Genomic DNA, 25,643 nt, shown 5'->3' with positions numbered 1-25,643 from the left:
AAGGACACCCTGTCCCCTCTGCTCCCAGGGGTGGGGCAAGTTAAGGGATGGAGTAGCATCCTTCCCCCTGAGTTAAAGCCACAGGGTTTCTGACTTTGGGGAGCCCTTGCTGCATCCTGGGGGTCTGAGCAGCTTCATATTGGTCATTGCAGAAGCACCAGGGTACCCAGGGACTGCTGGCCTTCATCCGACAGCTCCTTTGGTGGTTTGTTTATTTATTTATTTATTTATTTATTTATTTATTTTTATAGTTTTTTTAGGGCTGTACCAGTGGCATATGGAGGTTCCTAAGCTAGGGGTCTAATCGGAGCTGCAGCTGCTGGCCTATGCCACAGCCACAGCAACACTGGATCCCAGCCACATCTGCCACCTATGCTGCAGCTTGAGGCAAGACCAGATCCTTAACCCACTGAGCAGGGCCAGGGATCGAACTTGCATCCTCATGGGCATTATGTTGGGTTCTTAATGTGCTGAGCCACAGTGGGAACTCCTGTTTGTAGGTTTAATAACTAACGTCCAATTAGACCAATTCTTTTTTTTTTTTTTTGTCTTTTGTCCTTTTAGGGCTGCACCCATGGCATATGGAGGTTCCCAGGCTAGGGGTCTAATCAGAGCTACAGTTGCTGGCCTACTCCACAGCCATAGCAACAAGGGATGCAAGCCACGTCTGCAACCTACACCACAGCTCACAGCAACACCGGATCCTTAACCCACTGATCGAGGCCGGGGATCAAACCTGCAACCTCATGGTTCCTAGTCAGATTCGTTTCTGCTGCACCACGAAGGGAACTCCAAATTAGACCAACTCTGACACACCCTGGGCTCAAGCAAGTTTGTTTCACCCTCGTCATCATCTACTGTGGGCCCCAAATCTCTGGAGGATAATACCCAAGCACCCACAGGCTATCCAGGTCATGTAGGGCTGGGCGAGACAGGACAGATGGAGGCAAGAATTACATCCCTCCAGAAACAAATACTAGCAGGGGATCCTTCCCAGGGGCTGGGGAACCCTGAGCAGCTCAGAACCCGTGTCATACAGATCCCTTGCCTTATCATTAAGCTATCACTGGAGACAAGCTTTAAAACCTGGATGACCATGGAATTACCATCCAAACTGGGACACCTGTGATAACAAAAGGGCGAGCCATTCATAATTATGCTGGAAAAACACATGAAGGGCTATGATGATAGACCCTCCATCACCATTGAGGGAACAAATCCAACAGGAGGAAAAGGCAAGCATTACCATTTCTTGCTCTCCCTCACATAATTGCAAAATAAAAGCATAAACCTGTCAAATTACCCAAGTTCACCCACCACTGAGCAGGTAAAACTGTCAATTTCCAGTAGAGACCCCGAACTAGGTACATTTGTCTGCCTGAGGTTTTTCCCACAGGCACAGTCAGCGCTGACCCTTTGGTCCGTGCTCAAATCAGAAGAAAATCCAGCTGATAGTCCTTCATATATGGGGACAGCCAGGACCTCAGGATGGGAACACAGATTTTTCTTTTAAGTATTAAGCAGCCACTCCCTGGAGGTGTAGCAGTGAGGAGTACTTTCTCCCCTACAATCGAGCACAGGGGGCAATTCCATAATTCCACATTCAGCCTGCAGGGGGCAACATCTCTGTAGCAATGACCACCGTGCAAGCGCTATGGCAGGAAACACTTTTAATTGGCCATGGGATAGGGTTTCGTTTTTGTAAAAAATCAGATCAATATATTTCCAGTTAGCAATTTTCACCCCAACATATTTTCACAGAGATGTTGCTCTTTTTCTATTTACAGCGTTAGGTACAGAGTAAGTTTTTAACAAACAAATACTTATGATCAGTTAGTTGAAGGTAACCCAGACTTGCCTGAGGCATGGAAAGTACAGGGGGAAAGACGAGGAAAGGAATTAGACATTGGTGAATGTGCGTGACGAAGCACTTTTCCTCTCTAGTTAACGGCTTGCTCAGGGGGAAAAAATGCATTTGCAAATTTCCAAAAGATCTCTCTCCAAGAGCAAACCAGTATTAATTTTCTTTAAAAACAAAAAAATTGAAATAGTGATCCTGGTTTATAAACCTGTCTCATTTGAAAGTCCATCTTACATACAGGTTAGATAAATGAGTTCCAGGTGTATGCAGATTTCTACATAATTTAAAGCTTTTACATTTAGACTTATGCCTTTCAGATGCATTGATTCTGAAGCACCTCCACCCCTTTTCCCCCCTGAGGCTTGGAAAAGACCGGCCGAAACCATCCAAGTTCACCCACCACTGAAAACGGACCATTGAAGTTCGTTTCAGTGGGTAGCCCTGAGCCAAGAGCAGAGCAGCCCGCTGGCCTTGGCTGGCCTAGCAGTAGCCACACACACAATTTGAGTCAACGACAGTCCTTTTCCCCCAGCACAAGGCTGCAGGCCCCTGCCCCGTGGCCATCTGTCCATCTCGCAGACTGGGCTCTGTTTGCCTAGCAGCAGAGGATCAGCACCTGTAATACCAGCAGGGTCCCGAGCACCCTGACCCCCGGGACACCCCTTTGCTGGAGAGAACAACAGACTCAGGCAGTTTCGGAGGGAAGGCCTGGAGGGAGAAAAGCAGGGCAGACAGCCTGTCCGTGGGTGAGGGACACACAGTCCTCAGCCCCCTGGAGAGCTGAGTCTTACTACATAAGCTACAGAGAGATGTTTTGGCCTCACCCCTGATAACTCTGGGCCAACCACTGGCTACCGGCCTTATCACAGGCACATCATCCAGGGTTCATGGTCACATTATCTCCCCGGGGAAAATCTTCTGCAGGGAGAGGAGGCAGCAAGGTGATCACAGCTGGGCAGCTGAGCAGACATCTGGAATTCCACGGACCAGCAGGGCTGCTGTAGCTGGGAGGGAGGCCACCTCCCTGCTCAACCAGGAGGTGATAATGCTGGGGCCAGGCCACTTTCTTCTACTTGCTGACCTGCTACCTGTCCTCTGGGAGAGACCCTCAGCATCGCCACCAGCTGAAGCTCTGACCCAGGCCCTCAGTTCGTATACAGGGCGATTGTTGGGGGGGGGGCAGTCATGTCTTCCTTGGAGGGTGCCAAGACTGCAGGTGGGCAAGCTCACCTGAGGAGGAGAGGGGAGTGAGTGGGTGGTCCCTCAGCCAGGGCCCAACTCAGCAAAGGCGTGTGTGGCAAGTGTGGTGTGCCACCAAGCCCAGAAGCTGCTATGCCAGGTCTGCTCTTCCTACCCCACAGTGTGTCGACGTGAGGGGCCTTGAATGAGGAATGCTTATGGGTCTCAGAAGCAAAGGGAGGGTTAGGACGCCCCAGGGAAGCAAGTGTCAAGGTGAGGAGGGTGGCAGAGTCACAGAGAGGGACAGTGGGCGAGACAGGGGGTGGCGGGCCCTGCCCACTTGACTCCCCAGCCAGAAAATCTCTCCCTACCACCAGACCCCTTCTCCCTTTACCATGACAACCAGGCAGCACCCAGCCTGGGCCTGCATGAGCTTGGCCTCAACCCAAAGGTAGGGTCTGGGGTGAGCGTGAGGGAGGTGGCCCCCTGTCCTTTGAGGTGAGGCTGGCCTCCCCTAGGTGGAGCTCCGGCAGAGGAGCCAGGTAGAGCTGGGCCTCCCCCTGCAGCCCCTTCCCGTCCCCAGCCAGGAATGAGGAACTGACTTGGGGGGGCAGGGGAGGCACGCCCATCACTTTCCGCCCCGGGGAAGCGCAGAGGGGGCTCCGGGCTGGGGCTGGGTCGCCATGATGTGGTAGATGGACTCCCGGAAGCGCTGGTCCCGGCTGAGCCGCTTGGCCACCTCCTTCAGCTCCTCCATGTTGTTGGCTTCCAGCTGGGAGGTCATGAAGGACTGGGACGGCTTCACTGGGGAGACGGTGGCCCCGCGGGCCGGCCATGAGCAGCCCTCCCTCCACTGGGGCACAGCCCTGTCACCAACGCCGCCCGCCCCCCTCCCTCCTCATCCATGCGCCAGCCCCTCGCATCCACCGGCTCCAGCGACGCTGGGAGAGGGGCCTCCGGAAGACGCCCCAAGGCTGGGAGGCTCTGGCCGCACCGTCAGGCCTCTGGGCTGGGCCAGCCCCTCCCCGTCCCCCCCTGTCCTGCTTCCTCCCTTGTCACCCACAGCCGGCGAGCATCCCACAGGCCAGGGCCCTAGGTCAGCCACACTCACCGTCATTCCAGGACGTGCTGGACCGGCGTCGGTGGAAACGGCAGCTCTTGATGCGGCGAGTGGCCGCCTTGTGTATGTACACCGAGTTCTTCATGATGACCGGCATCTTGGCCTCCAGCTCCGCGTTGCGGATGCACTCTTCAAAGAACCCTGCGGCCCCAGTTCCACTGCATCCTCCCCTCCTGCCCGCCCCGCCCCTCCCCTCCCCAGGATCCTGGGGGGGTTGAGAAGGAAATACGCTGACCCCACCCCTTGGGAGACCAGCGCCCCCTGCCAACGGGGGTGGAACTGCAGGCTTTCCGCCCACCCCAGATCCAAGAGCCAAAGGTGGCCACGCCAAGGAGAAGCCTGCGGGCAGGCCTCTGGAGAGGAGCCTCCATCAGCACCTCTGGGTCCCCCAGTGCACAGCAGGCCCTGTGCGGCTCCCCAGGGCCAGGACCGCTGGGCAGAGCTCTAGGGCTGGGCCAGCACCAAGGGCAGGGCTTACTCTTCAGATGGCTCACGTCAGCCCGCATCCTCTCCTCCTTCTCCTTGTTCCGCACCTTGGAGTTGAGCCCTTGTTCCAGGCTCCGCAAGGCCCCCTCTGCCTCCCGCAGACGCCTCTCCAGGTCCATGCGGACCTTCACCTCTGCCTGAGGGCAGAGGCAAGGAGGGGGACGTGGGTCCTGGCGGGCAGCTGCCAGCCCCAGGAAGCCCTTCCTGATCACCCCTGGCTCAAGTGGGCTTCCGCGCCTCCAGAGTGCGACAGAAATTGCCGCACCCTGCTTCATGTCTCATGCCCTCCACCTGACAGTCCGGACTTGGCCTGTGCACACAGCAGGTGTCTACAATGATGCCCCGCGCCATGCGGGAGGCCAGGGCTCCCCTCGTCTGTACCTGGCTGATGCAGAGATAAGTCAGGAAGCTGCTCAGTGAGGGCAGTGAGTCTCCAGAGGAAGGGAGAGCCCTGAGCACCACCCTGGCAGCTGGGCCAGCACCTTAATTTTTGTTTTTTAGGGTTTTTTTGTGTGTGTGTTTTTAAAAAATCTTTTTAGGGCCACACCTGCAGCACCTGGAAGTTCCCAGGCTAAGGGTCGAATCAGAGCTGCAGCTGCCGGCCAACACCACAGCCACAGCAATTCCAGATCCAAGCCATGCCGGCAAACTACACCACAGCTCACGGCAACGCTGGATCCTTAACCCACGGAGCAGAGCCAGGGATCAAACTGCGCCCTCATGGATACTAGTTGGGTTCTTAATCTGCTGAGCCACAACGGGAACTCCCCGGGGCAGCACCTTGAGCTCGCGCTCGGCCTGCTGCTTCTCGGCTGTCAGCTCCTGCAGCGAGTTCTGCAGCGCCTGGGACTGGGTCGAGTAGAACTCCCGCTCCTCCTCCAGAGCCCGCGAGCGCTCCTCGTTCTCCTTCATCCTGCCCCAGGGAGAGCGCTCACTCAGTGCCCGCTCGCTAAGGGAGCATCCACTGGGAGGGCAGCCCCTTGGAGGGACCTGGCTGGAGAAACCCAGATGCCCTGCTTTGTGAGCCCTTGAACCTTCTGGGTCCTGTCCCCCAAGTGGTGACGGGGGTGGTGTGGTCAGCGGGGGGAGTCTTGGGTCCAAGTCTTGCTAATTCTCTGAGCTCAGGAGGGTCCTCCAACCCCTCTAAGGTTCAGTTTCCTCATTTGTAAAAAAGGGGCTGAGAGGACCTGCCAGGCTGCCACATGGCGCTATTAGACCGACCCAATGACGGTCTGTACAGGTCACATGACTGCAAGAGACAATTATCAAGTCATCTTAGGGTAGCGAAGGATTGCTTCCTATCTTCCCAGTGGGGAAACTGAGTCCTTGGCAAAAGGAAGTGAGCCACCCATTTGATCAAGGCCAACTGAACCCAAGAGCCCAGGTATTCAGTTCAAGCAGAGTCACCCCAGTGGATTCAGAGGACTCCCTCACCGCTTCTCTGCCAGGAGCTTCTCCTCCAAGAGCTGCTGCATCTTCTCCTCGATCTGCCTCAGGTTGCTATGGAGACCCCCGCTGGGAGGGGGCTTCTCACTCTGATTGGCCAGTGCCTGCAGCTGGTTCTCATTCTCCTCCAGCATTTCCAGGGTTTTCTTCTTCTCTATGGAGAGTTCCTGGCATGGGGGGGAGAAGAGGAAGGGGAAACGCCTAAGTCGAGTTCCCCGCCAAGGCTGCTGTCACCTGCCTTTCAATTCCAGGGAAGTGGTGCCCTCCTCTCTGTCTTCTGAGGGTCACCTGAAATGTCTTCATCCTTCCCTTGACGTAAAAGGCCAACCAGGGTCTCTTTGCTCCGACAGCAGTAAGCTACTCCTCCACTGAGGGAGCCGGGGGAGCCAGTGCGGCTTCCAGTGGACGTGGCACCTGCTGCGATGGGGACCCAAGGGCCCAGCACCATGAGTTGCTGGGGTCCTTGTTCCCCCAGGGACAAGTGAGGGAGCATATTGGGCTCATGTGAAACGCCCCGCCCCCTTACAGGAACCAGCCCAAGAGCAGATTTAAAATTCTCCCCACTTATCAGACTGGGATCTTGCACTCCTCAGACATCCTGGAGTTGAAACTACCCATGTGGACCACCTCCTCTGATTTGAGTCAGAGAAAGATAACCAAATAAAGGCAACACAAAGCCCCAGGCAATCGAGGGAGAAGAGAAATCTTGCCATTTACAAGGCAGTTCATGAACTGTGCATCCCCCACGATGTGCCTGGCTCACTCAAGGTCCTGGGCTTGGAGGGATCTTGAGTCATAGTCTAGGGAAGCTCACCATTTGGAAAACACAACCTCGTGTGTCAAGTGCAGGACAGGCGCACAAAGTGCAGTGGAAACCCAGAGCTCAGAGCAAATCCCTCCCTACAAGAGTCAGGGAGACTTGACGAAGGTGAGTCTTCGAAGGAGGTGATACTTAGAAGGAGGAAAGCATCCTTCAGACAGAGAAGAGGTGAGCGCACATCCTGGGTGGCAGGTGCGGAGGGTGAAGGGCGTGGCTTCCCAGGCACGTGTGCTCAGTGGTTTGAAGCAGAGGTTGGGGGGGGGGGGTCATTGTGCTGAGTGTGGAGGGGCAGCAGAGGGAGAAGGGCCAGGAGGGGAGGAAAGGCTGTGGCTGGAGTTCCCACCTTGTCCTGGACACATGCTGCCTCCTCCTCCCTCCGTTTCTGTGCTCTCACGTGGAGGTGACCTGGCAGTGGAGTTCCCTGAAATGTTCAATTTCACCTGCGAGCAGCTAAGTGAAGGAGCCACGAGAAGGAGGTGGTGGGCTGCCCACCATCCACCCAATCACCCATTCCTCCATCTTGTATACAAAGTATAAGCACTGAAGAAGCTGGATTTCCTAAGGCCATGGTCACAGCAAAGGCAAACTTGAATTTGCCCCCTGGGTCCTGCTTTGGGCCTCATGAGTTGGCTGGAGTTCCCAGTGGTCCACAGAGACAGGTTAGATGAGTGGCCTTCATGCCCTGTTCCCTTGCAGATAACCCTCTGGTTGGTAAAAACCACAGCCCATGGCCTACCCAGCCAGCCTGCCAGGGGCCCCTCACCTCCAGTGTCTGCTGTAAGGATTCCGTGAGGTGCCTCAGCTCCTTTTTCTCTTGCTCCACACCCTTGAGGCATCTTGCCGTCAGTTCTAGCTCCCTGCAGGGACAGAGGGCTGGGTATGGCAGTGCCCATCCCTTCCAGGCCCCTTTGTGGCTTCCGCTTTGCCTCCCTCTAGGGCTCAGAGGGGGTCTTTGGAAGATAAGTCCCTGTGTGGCTGGGTCCTGCCCACAGCTGTAGGGGCCCAGGGCTGAATGAAGGCTGACATCACTTGCTCCAGGTGCACATGCATCTCTCACTCAGAATAAATCCAGGGCCACCCCAAGGGCAGAGAGGGGTGATGGAGAAACCAAGCCCTCACCACCATCTTCCCTGGACAGCCCTCATTCAGACATAGGATGTGGCTGGGACCCTTCTCTGGGGTGACAAACTCCTTTGCTGTTTGTTTTGTGTGTGTGTGTGTGTGTGTGTGTGTGTGTGTGTGTGTTTCTTTTTGGGGGCCGCACCTGTGGCACATGGAGGTTCCCAGGCTAGGGGTCTAATCAGAGCTACAGCTGCAGGCCTATTCCACAGCCACCGCAATGCCAGATCCTAGCTGCATCTTCGACCTACACCACAGCTCATGGCAATTCCGGATTCTCAACCCACTGAGCTAGGCCAGGGATCAAACCCGCATCCTCATGGACACTAAGCAGGTTCGTTACCGCTGAGCCACAATGGGAACTTCCCTTGCTGTTTTCTTAACAAGGCTGGGCCCTCTCAGGCCCTTACACCCAGTTGCCACCCTCCTGCTTGAGATGCCTCACCCTTCTGTCCAATGTTCCAACTTCTACCCACCCCTCAATCCAAGTCCATGAGAATCACATATATATCTCAGTTCCTACGACACAACACAAGGAATCCACGCTATGTCTTGAAGCACCTGGCTGAATATTCCTGTGTTGATGCTCCTGGGCGTGAGCCTGGTTTTCCCAACCAGACCCTCAAGGGAGAGGACTTATCTTCTATTCTAATGTCTGGCAGAATTCTGAAAGGGAGCAGGTACTTGGCTATTAGTTTGGGAGGTCCTCTGAGCTTCTCCCCGCCCCCAAATATGGTGTCTAATGACTTTCGATTTTACACAAAAATTCTTTCCAGACTATCGCTGATCATCGATAGTGATGTGAAGGTGATGATGATAACGGCGGCGGTGGTGCCAACAAGCAGCACCACCAACAGTACCCAGAGCAGGTGTCTTCAAGTTCATGGATAGGTTGCATCAGAATGACCTGAAGAACTTTTTTTTTTTTCTTTTTAGGGCCGCACCTGAGGCATATGGAGGTTCCCAGGCTAGGGGTCAAATAGGAGCTGTAGCTGCCGGCCTACACCAGAGCCACAGCAACACAGGATCTGAGCCACATCTGCGACCTATACCACAGCTCACCGCAACCCTGGATCCTTAACCTGCTGAATGAGGCCAGGGATTGAACCTGCCTCCTCAGGGATACCAGTCAGATTTGTTTCCACTGAGCCAGGATGGGAGTTCCCTGGAGAACTTTTTATAATACAGATTTCCAGGTGCTAGCTTCAGGAGAGTCTAATCTTATATGATCTGATCATCCAATCATCTAATCTTAAATGATTATAATGTGCAACTGGGTTTGCCAACCCTACGCGGACTGCAGATCCCAAGGGAAAGACATCATTAGCCAGAATACGAAGAGACTACAGGAAAGACAAGGGACATCGGGGGTTTTGGCTAACACCACCTGCAGACCAGCCTGTCCTGTCTGCCCCAGGAAAGGGAGGTTTGGTGGAGGCAGGAGGGGCTTGTGGCTTGTGGGGATGTCTGATTGCACCTGCCTGTGCCCCATGCCCCAGTGTGCAGATGTGGCCCCCTGGAATGGGGTCTGTAGCCTTTTCTGGGCACACCCCAAGGCTTGGACCATTGGGACAACAAATCTAAACCAAGTTATCAAGTCAGGGGGCGGCTTTCCAGCCTTATGGGAAACGCGGGTCCTCCACGCCCTGACCCGGGCACGCCTTCCTCCCACCCCTCGGGGGCCACCATTGCCACCTCTTGATCTGCTCCTGTTCCATCTTCAGCTCCTGAACCACCTCCTCGAACTGCTGCTTCTCAGCTTCCAGCACCTGGTTCAGGCGCTCGAGCTCCTGAAGAGAACAGGAGAGAAAGAAAAGAGTCGTGGCCGCAAAGGGCTCCGGTGGTCAGGAAGCCCCACTCTAACCCAGGGAACCGTCTGGGGTTCAGCACAATCTGGACCAGACTTGGAATGAGGCCCTGAGGAGCCCTGGCCCCCCTCAGTGACACAGTCTCAACGAAACCAAAATCTGGGCTGGGCTGGGCTGGGCTCATTTCAAACGCACTCAGCATGCTGAGGGCCGGGGTTAGGGATGGTCTCAACATGATTTCCTGCAAATGGATGTGATGATAGTTCTCTAGATGGCTGCTTTGCTGGGCAACTTCAGTCATTTACACCCTAAGGCGTGTTGGCCGGTCCCCAAGTCCATGTGTGTATATTTCCATTAAAGATCCCTGGAGTGGCATTTGTTAGAAGAAGCAAAAAAAAAAAAAAAAAAACCACAACCCATTCCCAACCCCACAGTCAGAGAATAAAGACTTTTTCCTCAAAGCATCTGAGCAACAATGAGCACAGGTGTCTGCAGCTTCCCCTGTCTGTACTCAGCCCTAAGGGCACAGGAGAGCCAGAAAGCCCAGGACAGGCTGCCCCCAGGGGTCAGACCAGTGCCCTCAGCAAAGCCAGCAACATGAGTGCTTTCCCAGCAAACAGGTGCCACCCCAGGGTTCCTGTTTTCCTGGGGTTCAATGGCAGGTGTGAACGGGGGGACGCTCCAAGTGAAGGGTGGCTAAGAGCATCTTGTGACAATTGTTTTGTTCCTCCATATGTTATGCCGTGGGAGGATATTATTTCTAGATCCACTTTCTGCTTCATCTTCTAGCTCCAAATTATGCCCTCATTTTCCACCCAGGGGTTTTGTTCTCAAGGATAATGGTACCCTGCTAGGGAGTGGGGCTGCATGTAGGAGAAGGTGCCATTGGATTTGAGGAGAATCAGAGAAGAAATAAAACCCGAAGGGAAAGGAAGAGTCTGATTTTTTTCTTTCTTTTTTTGGCCGTACCTGTGGCGTATGGAAGCTCTAAGGCTAGGGGACGAGTCAGAGCTGCAGGTGTGGTCTACACCACAGCCACAGCAACACCGGATCCGAGTTGCATCTGCGACCTACACCAGAGCTCACAGCAATGCTGGATCCTTAATCCACTGAGCGAGGCCAGGGATCAAACCTGCATCCTCATGGACATGATGTCAGGTTCCTAACCTGCTGAGCCACAATAGGAACTCCATCCTTAAAGCTTCTTATCCCCAAAGCCGAAATTTCTTTCCCTTCTAATTATTATTGGCACTTTGGGCGTGGCTTACTAGTGGTCACCACGAGGACGGCTCACAAGTGTTCTGATGACCCTCCGGGCACACGGCATGGCCACAGTCTACCTGCAAAAGCCGGGTGGGACCATGGGACTGGCTGTGGCCAATGGAAAGTGAGCATCAGTATGTTGCCTTCACTTCCAGGCACACGCCTTTAGGACACAAGGCAAGATGTGCCATGTTCTCTTCCCTGCCGTGGCAGCCAGTGCTGCTGCAACAGTGAAGGCTCCACTAGCCCGGATCCCTGAAAGAGGAGGCGTGAAGCAGAGCCCCCAGCTGTCCCATGTAGCTGAGAAATAGACCTTTGCCATTCAAAGCCACTAACATTTGGGGGGCGCACATGGTAGAAACTGACATAGCCATCCATATATAGACATAATATAAATACAATTAAAAATGTATTATTGTAGACACAATCCCCCCCTTTTCTTTTTGTCTTTTTAGGGCCGCACCCATGGCATATAGAGGTTCCCAGGCTAGGGATCCAATGGGAGCTACAGCTGCCAGCCTACGCCTGAGCCACAGCAACCTCAGATCCGAGCCGCATCTGCGACCTACACCACAGCTCGTGGCAACGCCGGATCCTTAAACCACTGAGCGAGGCCAGAGATCGAACCCGCAACCGCATGGTTCCTAGTCGGATTCATCTCCTCTGCACCACGATGGGAACTCCAACACCTCCCCTTTTTAATGAAAGAGTTTAAAGGCTTAACAAGTTTGAAAACCTCTATTTTAATACATTCTCTGACACATGGCATTGCAAATGACGATAAACCTCTCTGTGGCCTCAGATTCGGAAAACCTTATTATTTCCTCTCTCTGGTGGCTTCTGCCGGCTCTGGCAGGGCTCTTCAGGGGCTGGGGGAATTTACAGGCTCTAAGCATCCCTGTTCTTAGACCTGAAAAATCACAAGGGCACCTGGCTCCTGCTGCTTCAGAACCAGATCACAGGCCATCTGGAAGACACCATCCCACAACCTTAGCCTCTTAGTCTGGAGAGCCCCTTTCTTCAACATTCCAACTTGCAAATATTGTCCTTTACTTACTGTTATTACACTGGGACATCTGTTTGTAATTGAAAATGAGAGAAGGTAAATGATTCAAACCCCATGGAAAGGTACAAAGGTAGTGCTGGTGGGAGTGTCACTAGGTACAAATTTGGCAATTCGGCAATAGGCATCAGATGTCAGAAAAGTTATTGCCCTTGAAGTCAGTAATTGCACCTATAGGAATCTATCCAAAGGAAAAAATTAGAAAAATAGATCGAGATTTATGCACCAAGACATTCACTGGGACATAACTTGTAATAGTGAAAACAGCCTAGATGTCCAAAAATAGGAGATGAATGAACATCACATATGATGACTCAGTGCTTGGTCATTAACGATGTTTTCAGGGAGTTCCCATCATGGCTCAGCGGAAACAAATCTGACTAGCATCCATGAAGAGGCAGGTTCAATCCCTGGACTCGCTCAGTGGGTTAAGGATCCAGCGTTTCCATGAGCTGTGTTGTAGCATGCAGACCCAGCTTGGATCTGTCATTGCTGTGGCTGTGGCGTAGGCCGGTGGCTACAGCTCTGATTCACCCCCTAGCCTGGGAACCTCCATATGCTGTGGGTGCGGCCCTAAAAAAAAGGCAAAAAAAAAAGGATGTTTTCAGAGAATGTTGACGTGGAAAATTGCTGAAGGTACAGTGTTAACGAAGGTAAAATTAAAGGTGTCATGAAAAAAGCCATAAAGCTGAATATCTCATATGACCCTATTATGTTTAAAATAGATATTATAATAATATATAGGAAAAAAAAAGACTGGAAGGAAAAATACTTAAAATTGACCATAGTTGTCTATCAGCTGTGGAGTTAAGGATAAAATTTGCTTTCTTCTTCATGTTTTCCAAATTTTCTACAAGGAACATGATTTCTAGCATTGGGGAGAAAGTTCTATATTAAAAGAAAGACAAAAGACACTCTCTTTCCTGGTCACTCACTTCTTTTCCACCATTTGTTTCATCTGGATTTTTTTTTTTTTTTTTTTAGGGCCACACCTGTGGCATGTGGAAGTTTCCGGGCTAGGAGCTGAATCCGAGCTGCAGCTGCTGGTCTACGCCACAGCCACAGCAACACGGGATCTGAGCCTCTTCTGAGGCAGCACCGGATCCTTAACCCACTGATCGAGGCCAGGGATCGAACTTGTATCCTCAGGACACTATGTCGGATTCTTAACACAATAAGCTCAATGGGAACTCCTGGATGACTCTCAAATGAAGCTGATGTCCAGGTGTAGCCTAAGAATGCTGACTGGAGTGGAACACAGCGTGTAAACCTGCACTAGCCAGAATTAGGGCCACACCCGCGGCATATGGAGGTTCCCAGGCTAGGGGTGGAATTGGAGCTACAGCCTCCAGCCTACACCGCAGCCACAGCAACGTGGGATCCGAGCTGCATCTGTGACCTACACCACAGTTCATGGCAATGCTGGATCCTTAACCCACTGAGCAAGGCCAGGGATCGAACCCACATCCTCCTGGATGCTAGTCAGGATCATTAACCACTGAGCCACGAAGGGAACTCCACGGAACCTTCTATTCTTTTGGCCCAAGATCACATGAGTGTTTGAGGCACCCCTGCCGCTGACTGAGGTCAGCTGAGACCTGCTGCAGTGAAGCTTTTTCCCACCACGTCATGCTTATCCTACTGACTTTGGACCCAAGTATGAGACTGGAAAGAAATCGCTAGCTCCACGAGAGGAAGAGCTTTCAAATAACCGAGGGATGATGCAAAGGACACCTCCCAAAACAGTGAGCTGCCCATGAAAGAATCAGGATCAACACCCATCAGGGAGGTCGGCAAAGAGCCTCATCTTGAAGCGGGTCTGAGTTCTGACTGGGAGCACCCTGTGAGGCAAGAATCCTGCCTGCCTGTCCCGAGACAGTTCTGATTTCCCATGTGCCTGCCCACGTGCAAGGCTGAGCCCTCACTGTTGAGCCAGAAAAGGAAAGGTAGGCGGGCTGCCCTCTTTCAGGGGATGAGAGTGATAAGGCCACAGGAGAAAGGGACACCTGACGGATTGGGGCCCAAGGAAGGGCATTGTCACCTGACCCCGGGGCAGGCCAACCCAGGATGGCTCCCTTTAAAATTTCAGCTCCAGGAGTTCTTGTCGTGGCGCAGTGGTTAAAGAATCCGACTAGGAACCATGCGGTTGTGGGTTTGATCCCTGGCCTTGCTCAGTGGGTCGAGGATCCGGAGTTGCTGTGAGCTGTGGTGTAGGTTGCAGACGCGGTTCAGATCCCGTGTTGCTGTGACTCTGGTGTAGGCCAGTGGCTACAGCTCCGATTCGACCCCTAGCCTGGGAATCTCCATATGCCTCGGGAGCGGCCCAAGAAATGGCAAAAAGACAAAAAGACAAAACAAAAAAATTTCAGCTCATGTCCCTAAAGTCCCGGGCTCTTTCTGCCCGTGGAGGATGTCAGGGCTCCACCATCCTGCAGCGCCGGCCTTCTGGACCACAGAGCACTCCCCGCGTTCTAGCTCACCGAGCCTCAGAGCAACCTGGGGGCTAGCCAGGCAGAGCCATCACTCTTACTAGAGCATCACAGAGGCTAATTTGCCCTGGGTGCAGAGTCAGTGATAAACCAACCCCAGACCCTGAGTCTCCCTTTCAACCACACTGCCTCCTGGAGACCAGAGACTCTGCATCTTATCACTGGGCCATTGTACCAAATAGCTTTTCTAAGTGGCCCAAGCAAGTCACTCCCAGGTCACCTCCATGACCTGGAATGGAGATGGGAAATGTGCAGGGTTCAGGCAGACCCATAACATAGATGGGCAAGTTAAGGGAGGAAAACCCTTGACCGAATGACTCGGTGAGTTCTATTCTAGATGGAGAGCACGCAGCCGACACGGGCATGCGACCCTGACCATGAACCTGAACACAATCCTCTCCCTCCTGCCAGCCCAGAGCAGCCTCCTGCGGTACCAGCTGGGCCCAGGCGAGTCTTGCTCACATTCTATACCCGCAACCAGGAAGCTCACAGCTGGTAGGCCTGCCTCCTTCAGTGTGCTATGGCTTTAAGCGAGGCCTGTGAGCAGCGGGTCTCTGCTGGCCTCATTTCCTGGCTAAAGACCTAGATAGAGAGTCTAAATTTTCCTCGGGCTGACTGCTGCCCCAGATTTAGCCTCTCTGATGGATAAGTCTATCTCTCCCTGCCTGTGGCTGTGTCTGTCACTCCACACCATCCCCTGGCTTCCTAAATTACCTGCCTTTAAGTAGCTGACCATCCATCAGAAGTCTCACTTCTCCAAATGTATAGAACCGTATGAAGAAAATGCCAAAACTCTAATGTGGGAGGCACCTGGATGAGAGCGGCACCAGAGAGGGACACACACTGCCGGGTGGCGGGGCTAGGGGGAGGGGGAAGGCTCAGTGCCCTCATGGTGCCAATCCTCAAATCCTTGCAATCCGGATACAAATACACCACGTGATTCTCTTTTTTGTTTGTTTTGGTTTGGGTTTTTGTTTTGTTTTGTTTTGTTTTTGAGGAGGTGTTGTTTGGGGGGGGTAATTGACAAAATGATGCTGCTTGCTTGCTTTTTTTTTTAAGGGCCGCACCTGCCACATACGGAGGTTCCCAGGCTAGGGGTCGAATCGGAGCTGTAGCTGCCAGCCTACACCACAGCCACAGTAACGCCAGATCCAAGCCATGTCTGCAACCTACACCACAGCTCACGACAAGGCCGGATCCTTAACCCACTGAGCAAGGCCAGGGATGAAACCTGTCTCCTCATGGATGCTAGTCAGATTCGTTATCCACTGAGCCACTACGGGAACTCCAACAAAATGATACTGACGTCCAGCTGGAATAAAAAAGGGGCAAGAATATCTGATCAAATTTTGGAAGAAGAATGAGGGTGGGTTGTCCTACTGGATTAACATCATGATGAAATGTAAAATTAGAAGAATCCAAACCATCCATTCAGTCATTCCACAACATTTATCAAGCACTCATCCTGGGCCAAGTGCTCTGCTAGGCTCCAGGAGTTATTTGGGTGCTACACAGCCTGTTTTCAAGCCTGCTGAGGGTCAGCTGGGAAGGATAAGGAGTTTGCAAGTGTCAAGTCAGAGAGGCAAGCACTGAGCCCAGGCTGATGGGCCCAACCTTGGACTTGCCTAGGAGAGACAATGGAAAGGAACCAGGCAGGGATTCCTGCTGCGGTGCAGTGGGTTAAGAATCTGACTGCAGAGGTGCAATTTCAGTAGTTCAAGTGCAGGATGGGCTCATAATGATCGTAATACTAATAAACACAGATGTTCATTAAGCATGTACTCTTGTCCAAGCACTTTATAAGTAACATCTTACTTAATTTGCACAACATCCCTGATAAGATGGGTTTTATTATTATCCCCAAGTCTCACTTGAGGCTATTAATGTTCAGAGAGGTTAGGTAACTTGCCCAAGGTCACACAGCCAGAAGCAATGAAGATATAATTCAGACACAGGCAGGCAGCCTGGCTCCCAGTCAGCACTGCTCATCACTACCCTTCCCTGCCCTCCAGGGGTGGCAATGACTTCTCAGAACAGGCAAGACCCAGCGTGGCACGGAGATCCCAAATGATGAGGATTTCAGCCGCCCTCCACCCTCAAATGAGGCAAGGGTCTCCCTTCCCCCATAGCCTGTCTCCAGCCAATGCGTGGCCTCCTGAGAACTTGTACATTGACACTGAGAGGATAAAGGAACCTCTGCTCTTATCCAACCCAATCACCTTTATGGTGTCAGAAGCCCTTCTATGGATGAGAGAGGCCACGGTCGCCTCTTGTGAGTATCACCAGTGACAAGCCTCCCCTTACTCCCTGACACGGCTTATCCATTTTTTTGAATGGCCTTTTCTCTAGAAAGTGATCACCAACCCTTCTGGCTTTCCTCCCCAGGGACTGGCAAGGAGAAATCCACGTCTTATTTAGAAGCCACAGCAAGTCGCAAGCACTGTCCTCTCATGGGCCTCCTCGCTCTGCACATCTGATTTCCCAGCCAGTGGCCCGGGTGCCCATCTCCCCTCCACCATTCCCCCGTGCCAGGAACACCAGCCAGGACACCCCCAAGAGGGAGGTGAAACGCCCGCCGAGCGGGAGGCGGTGGGCAGCGGCCTCCGTGTACCCTACCTCTCTCTGCTCCCTCTGAAGGCAGAGTTCTTCCGTCTCCTCCATCAGTTTGTCTGCCAAAGCAAGCACACACACTCTCAGGAAAAGCTCACTCCAGATCCAGTTCTGAGGGTCAGGGCCTGTGATCACCGCCATCACCCCCAGCACCTGCCGAGCCCAGGCCAGTCAGAGGGTGGGGCCAGCTCCCGGCAATGGAAGCCCTGTGCTGGTTTGAGTTGCTCCCCTCCAGTCCCATCACTGTCCCTGCCTTGAGCATTCACAAGACAAGGACAGATCATCTTTGAGAGCTCAGGTGGGTCTCTGCGCTCCCTGGGGCGCTGTTAACCTCTGCGCTGGTGTCTGGCTAGTGAGGCCGGGCGGGTCCTGAGGGCAGAGGGGTGTCTAGCGTGGGTGGAGGGGAACCAGTGTCGGGGTTTTATGTGTGTAAGGAGGCAGTAGGGGAGGGGGTCCCCTGGCAGCAAAGGACCAACTCCCTAGACTCATCTTCTTCGGCAAACAGAGTACGCCTGCCAGCCAGCCAGGGGCACAGGGCCTTAGAACCCTAAAATAGGCTGAGGGTGGGAATTGGAGCCAAGTTCAGGACCTGGGGCCCAGGACAGGTGTTAAGGGCACCTGTGGGGCCCTTACTGCATGCCTGACTCAAGTGCTTCCAGGCACTGTCCCGTTTAACCAGATCCCCATGCCACCTCTAAAAGCTGGGGGCTAGTTTGTCTCCATTTTAAGAAGGAGGAAATGGAGGCTCAGGCTGAGCTGCCTGACGCACACAGTGGATGGAGAAATGACTAAGCTGGGTCCATAGCCCAGGTTCTCAACCCCCAGGCTCTCCGGCCTCCTGCTATGCCGACCCAAAGGACAAGCACCACGCCCTAAAGTCCTCCAGGCTCTGAGCTAATCTCCACCCAAGCTCCACCAATACACGCGCCCTCAGTCCCGCACTGAGCCCCTGGCAGCAGCCCCTGGTCCTGACATGCTGCCGTCAGGGAGCCTCGGTTTCCAGCCGATCCCGCAGCCAACCTAAGTACTCCTGCTTCTCCTTGGCCAACTGCAGCCCCTGGGCCTCCAGGCTTTTGATCATGGCTTCTCCCAGCTGGGCATTCTTCCAGGTCCTGGGGAGGGAGGGCAGATGGGACAAGAGAGAAGAGGAAGAAACACAGAATCGTTAAAACAGAAGGGTGGAGGAGAAGGAGGATGTGCAGGGCATGTACCGGCCATCCTTTCTCTCCAGAATCCCCTGGAGATGCCGCATGCCAGCTCGCATTCACCCTGGCACTTGTGGCTCTGGGCATGCCACCAGCATCAATCAGTTACTGTCCCCAGAGGCTGGCCCAGGCTGCAAAGTGGGCCACCATGGGCTGGGTTTTTGTTTTTGTTTTTTTTAACTTATATTTTAGGTTTAAATTTTAATCCATGAAATCATAATAATACTCTTCTTCCAAAAAAAAAAAAAACCCTTACAAGTTGTCTTTAAAGACTATTTCAGCTTTAATCACTATTCTGTGAATTAAAAAGAATCAAGCATGTACCATGCCTTTCCTATATTGATTATACTTTATGGCAACTAAATAGTTGATAAGAGAAAATTTCTTTACAAAAGAGTGCTAATTATAGGTTTAGAAGGAATGGCAGAATGGCATTTTGCAATCTCTAATAAAATACTAGATAGAAGTATCCATCGTCTGATAATCATTTATGATAGAAGGAGCAGGTTGAAAAATCACTGAGCCTACTGATCATCTTAACATAATTAATATTTGGAGCAAGGAAGAGATTGCTTCCCAGGCTGCTTTCTGCACCACTGAATGCTGACCACTTGGCACAAGGCCTGGCACGGGGCAGGCACTCAGTATTATTTGTGGAACTAAACGCAGACCCAGCATGAATAGGCAGGTGCTGGGACAGGGGTTTGTGTGCAAAGGGACCATGCTGGGCTGGAGATTTCTGTGATCTGGACTCTGATCTACAAAGTACCAGCTCCAGTCAGTGCTGGGATTCATTATGGGCCAGGGGAGAGGAGATGGGTGTCGGGAGGCGGCCACATCCTCCTGGTGATGGATGCTGGATTTGTTCCCAAGAACTGAGGGACAAACAGTGTCTACGTCTGCCACCTGTGACCCTGGACAAGACCCCCCCACCCCCACCCGCCACAGATACGCTAAACCTAGTCTGTCTCCTCTCCCCACCCTCACCAGCTCCCACAGCCCTGTCCCCCGCTCCCTGCCCTCTCCCGGGGTCCTCAGTGCCCACGGGGATCCCAGCAGAGAGGCAGGAGATCAGGGTTGGCCCAGCCCACACCCTTTCCCCTTCTGGACCCTCAGTCTGTCCCCTTCCTGCCCATGGGCACTTACACCTTCCCAGACTCCTGCAGCATCTCCAGCCACTGGGTCTGCTCAAACTCGGACTCGGCAGCCAACAAGATGTTTCCCTGCCAGGAAGAGGAGCCACGGGTGTACCTGAGAAGAGGCCATCCTGAGGACGATGGAGGCCACCGCGAGCCTCCTCCAGGCCCTGCTCTGCTCTCCTAGCCCACATCCCTCAGTCACTGACACCCCTCCCGGGCCAGCCCACTGGGAGGGAGCCTGGGGTCCCAGAGAAGTGGCTCTGGCCCTGCTGAGCCCTGGCCGAGGGGAGAGCCCTACTCACGTGGAAATCCTGGTGGGAGATTTTCATGGCGTAGGGCATGCTGGGCTCTTCCTTGGCCTCCACCAGGCAGCCCCCCAGAGGAATGACACCCTGAGAGAGAACCAGAAGAGGTGGCCCCCCACCCCACCCAGGTCACTCAAGGCCTCTGGGAGCCCTCAGCCACAGCCAGGTCTTGTCAAGGGCCCCAGGCTGGAAGCCAGACCAGAATTCACGAGGGGTGGGGCACAGGAGGGTGGGGGACCCCGTCCAGGAGAGGCCAGGATGTCTGGATTTGTTTTCCAGACTCTCTGGGAGATCAAAGCAAGACAGCAGATAGTACCTTACCCTCAGAGAATACCACCCCACGCAGCCCCCGCAGGCCCCTCCCTCGCTGTGGCCCCAGGGACACGCCCCCTCACCTTCGGATGTATATTGAAGTATTTATTGGTCTCAAAGCTCTTTTTTTCGCTCTCAGAGTAGTAAAGAAGAAAGCTCTCTTTGATGATGAAAAACCTATAGCAGGTGGTGAGAAAGGGGGGGCAAGCAGGAGAGAAGGGTGAGGTTTCCCGGGACAATGAGAGTGCCCTTGGGGGACCCCGGGGATGCCACAGCTGCGGCCTCACCACTCATGTTCCACCTCCGGGCAAAGGCCTCAGCTGGCCAGGGAACCCAACCCCCGCCCCCCAGCACCTGTGGGCAGCCAAGGTGGGAGGCCCACAGGGAGCCTCCAGCAGCTTCCACAACTGGCTCCTCCTGCCCCCCTGAGCTGCCCCCTTGGCCTGGGAGTGGGGAGTGTCTGTGGTCCGTCCTTGCAGGTACCCCCTGAGCCTTGATCTCAGTCCCTTAGGGCCGACCCCAGGAGATGCAGAAGGAGGGCAAGGAGGCACAAGATTATAGGATGGGTCTTTTGACAAGTGGTCCTGAAGACTGGCCAGCAAATGAAATGTGGGTACCAGGCTGGTGAGGCCAGGCCTGCCACCCACATGCGACACCTGCATTCTCTTTAGTCTCAGCTGCTCCACAGCTTCCTTCTGGGACTCGAACTTAGGATTTCTGGGTCCTTGGTGCCTTTTGACTTTGATGCCCACAGGTGGAGCCCCTGGACCCACGCTGAAACTCTTACAGGACTGCAGCTGCAGCTGACTAGGATAAGATGCCAGGTGCCCTCCAGGGCAAGGTCCAGAGGGCTCTGAGAGCCCTGAGGCTCTGGGACACACAATGACTGGGCTGCTTCCTCCCAGAGCCCCTGCTAAGGCCACTGGTGGAGCCACGGGACTGGGCAGAGCTGGAAGCAGCACTCAGATTGGCTCACGACAGCCAACCTCATGACAGCCAACCATGTGTGACTCTCCCCAGCTCTGTCTTCAGTGACACTGGTATCAGCCATATGGGAGTATTTATACCAGGAAAACCATCAATTGCTACAAAACAGTGCTCCACCCCACCCCCAAGAAAGCCAGTTGTTAAACGTTTCCCAGCACACCACTGGTTGGACGGATCCTCTTCGGAGGATCTTAAAATTTAAAAAGTGGCTGGTGAGTCTCTGAAGGTGCCACCAGCCATGGGACCTTTCCCGAGGCCACAGCTGCCATAGCAGGGTCGTGGGGACTGCTGACAACTGCCATCTCGCCTCCCCCAGGAAAAGGAGCTCCACTCTGTCCGTTGCTGTGACCTCACCCCAACCATGTTCTTTCTTGGCACCAACCCTCTTGGTCCAGCCAGACACTGAAGGGAGCCGTGGGCCTCAGAGGGGACATCCTGCTAAGTGTCAACTCTTCCCCCAGGCTTTTCCGCCTGCGGTGGAGGAAGAACACAGGACTCCCGCCCTCTGCAGAACTGCAACCCGTTCTGGGCCCTCCAGCACCTGACCCCTGCACCTTCTCCGCTTTCCTGCTATTTCGGCCCTTCAGCCTCGTTGCTCCCTGCCTCCCGCCTCACTATTATGCCTGCTTCTGCCAAGGAGCTTGTGCAGTTGGCCCAGGAAGGCCGTCCTCTCTCTCTTCCTCTGGTTGAAACTGTCCCAGCCTTAGTGGCCAGTGCAGCCCACACTGCTGCCCCAGCTCCTTCTGCACTTGCTGACCAGCCATGCACTTGGCACCTACTGCCATGGCCGCACTCCGTCTGCTCATCTTGTCTGGAGGGGATGCTGGGCTCCCGGAGGGCGGGCCATGGTCCCTCAGTCCTGTGGGCCAAGGGAGCTGCCCCCTAACAGTTTCAAGGGAACTTTGCAGAGTAAGTAGTCAAGAACACAGACTTGGAGTTCTTGTCATGGCACAGAGGAAACAAATCTAACTAGGAACCATGAGGTTTCGGGTTCGATCCCTGGCCTTGCTCAGTGGGTTAAGGATCTGGCATTGCCATGGGTTGTGGTGTAGGTCGCAGACACAGCTCGGATCCTGCATTGCTGTGGCTGTGGTGTAGGCTGGCGGCTGTAGCTCTGATTCCACCTCTAGCCTGGGAAACTCCATATGCCATGGGAGCAGCCTTGAAAAGAAAAAAAGAAAAAAAAAGAGGGGGGGGGGGCATTTGCTCTCACGCCCACTTGAGAACATAGTGAGAGGCAGCCCTCTGCAAGCCAGGAAGAGGGTCCTTTGCTGGCACCCTCATCTCAGACACGCAGCCTCAGAACAGTGAGAAAGGGAATTTCTGTTGTTTAGCAGAACAGTTTAACAGTGTAAGAGACTGCTTACTCAGTCTCTCGTATGTGCCTGAGCTGATGACGAAAAATACCTTCTGGCCTTCCTGATACTTCTGGAGCCCCCTCCTCACTTAGAGCAAAGCCCCGTGCCAGGAACGTGGTGGAGGTGACAGGCAGGTGGTCACTAGACACATGGGCACAGAGAGAACGGGGCTCTGGAGGCAAACAGTCCTCATCCCTCAAGCCACAGCCTCAGACGAATGCTCAGGCTTGCAGAGCCTTTCCTTCAAAACTCCTCTATAAAATAAGGATGCAAATATCTGTCTCCTGGAACGGCTGTGAAGGTTCACTCATTGATTCAACACATCATTGCTGCCCTCTTACCCTATGCCAGGCATTGTTCAAGGTGCTGGGGAGAGAGTTATGGACAAGAGAAATACAAATCCTTGTCCCCACTGAGCTTACATGCTGACTGTGTGCAGTGAGCAGGCAGACTAAATAAACGACATGCCAGATGCCGGGTGTTGATGACTGCTTGAGAGGACATAAAAATAATAAAGCAGGGAAAGCAATGGCGTGAAGGGTGGGTGGGGGAGGCTTCAGTATTAAACAGAGTGGTCAGAGAGAGCCTGAAGGTAATATGGGCAGAGAGGTAAGTGTTTTAGGCAGAAGAGCAGCAGGTGCAAAGGCCCTGGGGTAGACATGTGTCTGGCTCTGGAGGGAACTGAGAAGCTGCAGCCAAGGGAAGGTAGTAAGCAGACTGTGTAAGGCCCTATGGGCTACTGCAATGACAATAATGATAAAGCTCATGCTTAGTTAGCACTTACCCCAAGCCATGCCTTACTCCAAGCAGCTAAGGCTTTCAATACTCTTTATCATCCTGCATTTTCTATGGGCAGAAATGAAGCAAAAAGGGGACACAACTTGCTGAAAGTCACACTGCTAGCTGATGGAGGCTGGTTTTTCCTCCGAGTAACAAGAGGGCAGCCACTGGAGAGTTTTGAGCAAGAGTGACATGATCTGATTCCCATTACAAAACGCTCAGCTTAGCTGCTGTGTTGGAAACAGATTGTCATGGATGGGTGTTGGGAGAGGGGGACGTAGGGGGATCCATTAGGGGCTGTGACCACAAGAGGGCAAGAGAGGATCTGGTGGATGGAAGGAAGGTAAAGTCCTCCACACTTGCCTGCCACACAGGATGTGTCCTCAGATGTCATGGCCCTCCTCCTCTTGCCCTCTGAAGAAGGGCACAGAGAAGCAGGGCAAGACAAATGTCCAGGGCAGCCTTTGCTTCATGCCAACCAGACTTTAAAAGCTCTAGGGGCCCCCATGGCTGCAGTAGTGGTGAAGGGCCCATGCACCATGCATGCCAAGCCTGACCTCATTGCAGCTGCTCTCCGTTTGGTTTGGGTGGAGGTGGGGGTCAAGGCTGGCAAGGACCTCGAGGAAGAGGGCGACTTCCCGGCTGGCAAGGAGGAGGATTGCCCAACAAAGGGCATATTTGTCAAGTGCAATTCTAGGACCCGAAGGGCTGGCTTTGCATGCAACCTGCCTCGGGGCCTGCCTGCTGCTCCGGCTGATGACTTTCAGCTTCTCAGCAGGGCGCAGGTGAAGTCCAGAGGTCCCCTGTACAGATGGACACTTCCTCTTCCTGCCCCATGCTCCCAAGTCCCCTTACTCCCAGGGCTCTCGTTTTTTCTTTTTTTTTTTTTCTTTCTGGCCGCCCCACAGCATATGGAGTTCTCGGACCAGGGATCAGGTTGGAGCTGCAGTTGTGATCTCAGCCGCAGCTGCAGCAGCGCAGGATCCTTGACCCACTGTGCCGGGCTGGGGTCAAACCTGTGTCCCAGCGCTCCAGAAATGCTGCTGATCCTGTTGCGCCACAGCGGGAACTCCCCAGAGCTCTCATTCTGACCGAAAGTCAGGGGCCACCTCCTTCTGGGCCCTGCAGAGTTGGGCTGGCTCAGGGAGGGCTGGGGACCGTCACTGTCCCCAGCTGTTCAGGTGTTCTCATGGGCTGGCTCCCATGCAAAGTGCATGTATCAGTATTTGATCCACGTCACAATCGTGGGAGGTAGGGCTTTTTGTTCCCATTTCACAGATGAGGAAACAGGCATGGAGGCAAAGTCATACACAGAAGGTCACACAGCCAGGGCAGAGGTGGATCTGGAACTGACAACAGCCACGGACACTGGCCCCAGCGCCTGCTCCCACCCCACAATCTCTCAGGAGCTGCTTCGGCCTCTGTGCCAGCACCTGGGCAGGAAGCAGACGGGCCACAGGTAGTAGGCATCAAGCTCTGCCCCTGACCAGCACTGTGCCCAGAGCAAGTCCCCTGATATCTCTAGGCCTCAGGTCCCTCAGGGTAACTTGAGGATAATAATAGCACATATATCTCTCAGGGTTGCCAGGATCAGTAAATGAATTTGTTCACATAGAGACTTTTTGTTTGTTTGTTTGTTTTGTCTTTTAGGGCCGCACCAGTGGTATATGGTGGTTCCCAGGCTAGGGGGTCGAATCAGAGCTGTAGCCACTAGCCTACACCTTAGTCACAGCAACGCAGGATCTGAGCTGCGTCTGTGACCTACACCACAGCTCACAGCAACACCAGATCCTTAACCCACTGAGGGAGGCCAGGGATGAAACCCGTGTCCTCATGGATGCTAGGCGGGTTCATTAACCCCGGAGCCACAGTGGGAACTCCCACATAGGGACTTAGAACATGGCATGGTAAATATTCCACCCACTTCTATTATTACTGTTATTCCTTCTTATTATTAGGTTCAGTGTCTGCAGCAGCCTCTCCTGACCTCCTTTCCCATTGCCGCTCACCAAAGCTGCTACCGGCGGGAGCTCTTGGCTCCAGCCCAGCTGGCCAGCTCGCTGGCCTCCAAACACATAGCACTTTTCCTGCATCTGTCCCTCCCTCCTGTCCAAGGCCCACCCTTCTATTCAGGCCAGCTTTGGTCCTGAGCAAAGCCTGGTCTCCAGCCCTAGCCCTTAGGGCCTCCCTGTCTAGCCCATTGTGCTGGGGGTGAAGTCCAGAGAGCGTGCCTGAGTAAGGGGGCTGTGTCTGGCCTGGCTGTGTCCCCTCTCTGGTCTTAAAAAAGGTAAGG

At 53.8% G+C, this 25,643-nt stretch overlaps 1 protein-coding gene across 1 annotated transcript in view; it reads right to left on the bottom strand.

The window, feature by feature from the left end:
* Positions 1-1,653: 1,653 nt before the first annotated feature.
* PLEKHD1 (pleckstrin homology and coiled-coil domain containing D1) overlaps positions 1,654-25,643 on the bottom strand; it is a 34,594-nt gene continuing 10,604 nt past the window's right edge. The window contains exons 2-13 of the mRNA XM_047796630.1: positions 20,309-20,402; positions 19,911-20,000; positions 19,616-19,692; positions 18,285-18,376; positions 17,271-17,323; positions 9,727-9,821; positions 7,676-7,769; positions 6,081-6,259; positions 5,427-5,559; positions 4,639-4,783; positions 4,152-4,301; positions 1,654-3,844 (exon numbers count right to left, since the gene is read on the bottom strand). Coding sequence (XP_047652586.1) covers positions 3,669-3,844; positions 4,152-4,301; positions 4,639-4,783; positions 5,427-5,559; positions 6,081-6,259; positions 7,676-7,769; positions 9,727-9,821; positions 17,271-17,323; positions 18,285-18,376; positions 19,616-19,692; positions 19,911-20,000; positions 20,309-20,402 — 1,378 coding nt within the window. The 3' untranslated portion in view covers positions 1,654-3,668. The remainder of the gene's footprint in view (positions 3,845-4,151; positions 4,302-4,638; positions 4,784-5,426; positions 5,560-6,080; positions 6,260-7,675; positions 7,770-9,726; positions 9,822-17,270; positions 17,324-18,284; positions 18,377-19,615; positions 19,693-19,910; positions 20,001-20,308; positions 20,403-25,643) is intronic.

This window comes from Phacochoerus africanus, chromosome 9 (assembly GCF_016906955.1).
Source record: "Phacochoerus africanus isolate WHEZ1 chromosome 9, ROS_Pafr_v1, whole genome shotgun sequence".
Lineage (NCBI taxonomy): Eukaryota > Metazoa > Chordata > Mammalia > Artiodactyla > Suidae > Phacochoerus > Phacochoerus africanus.
The sequence above is the reverse complement of the archived record's forward strand: the minus strand, read 5'-3'. Positions and strand labels throughout refer to the sequence as shown.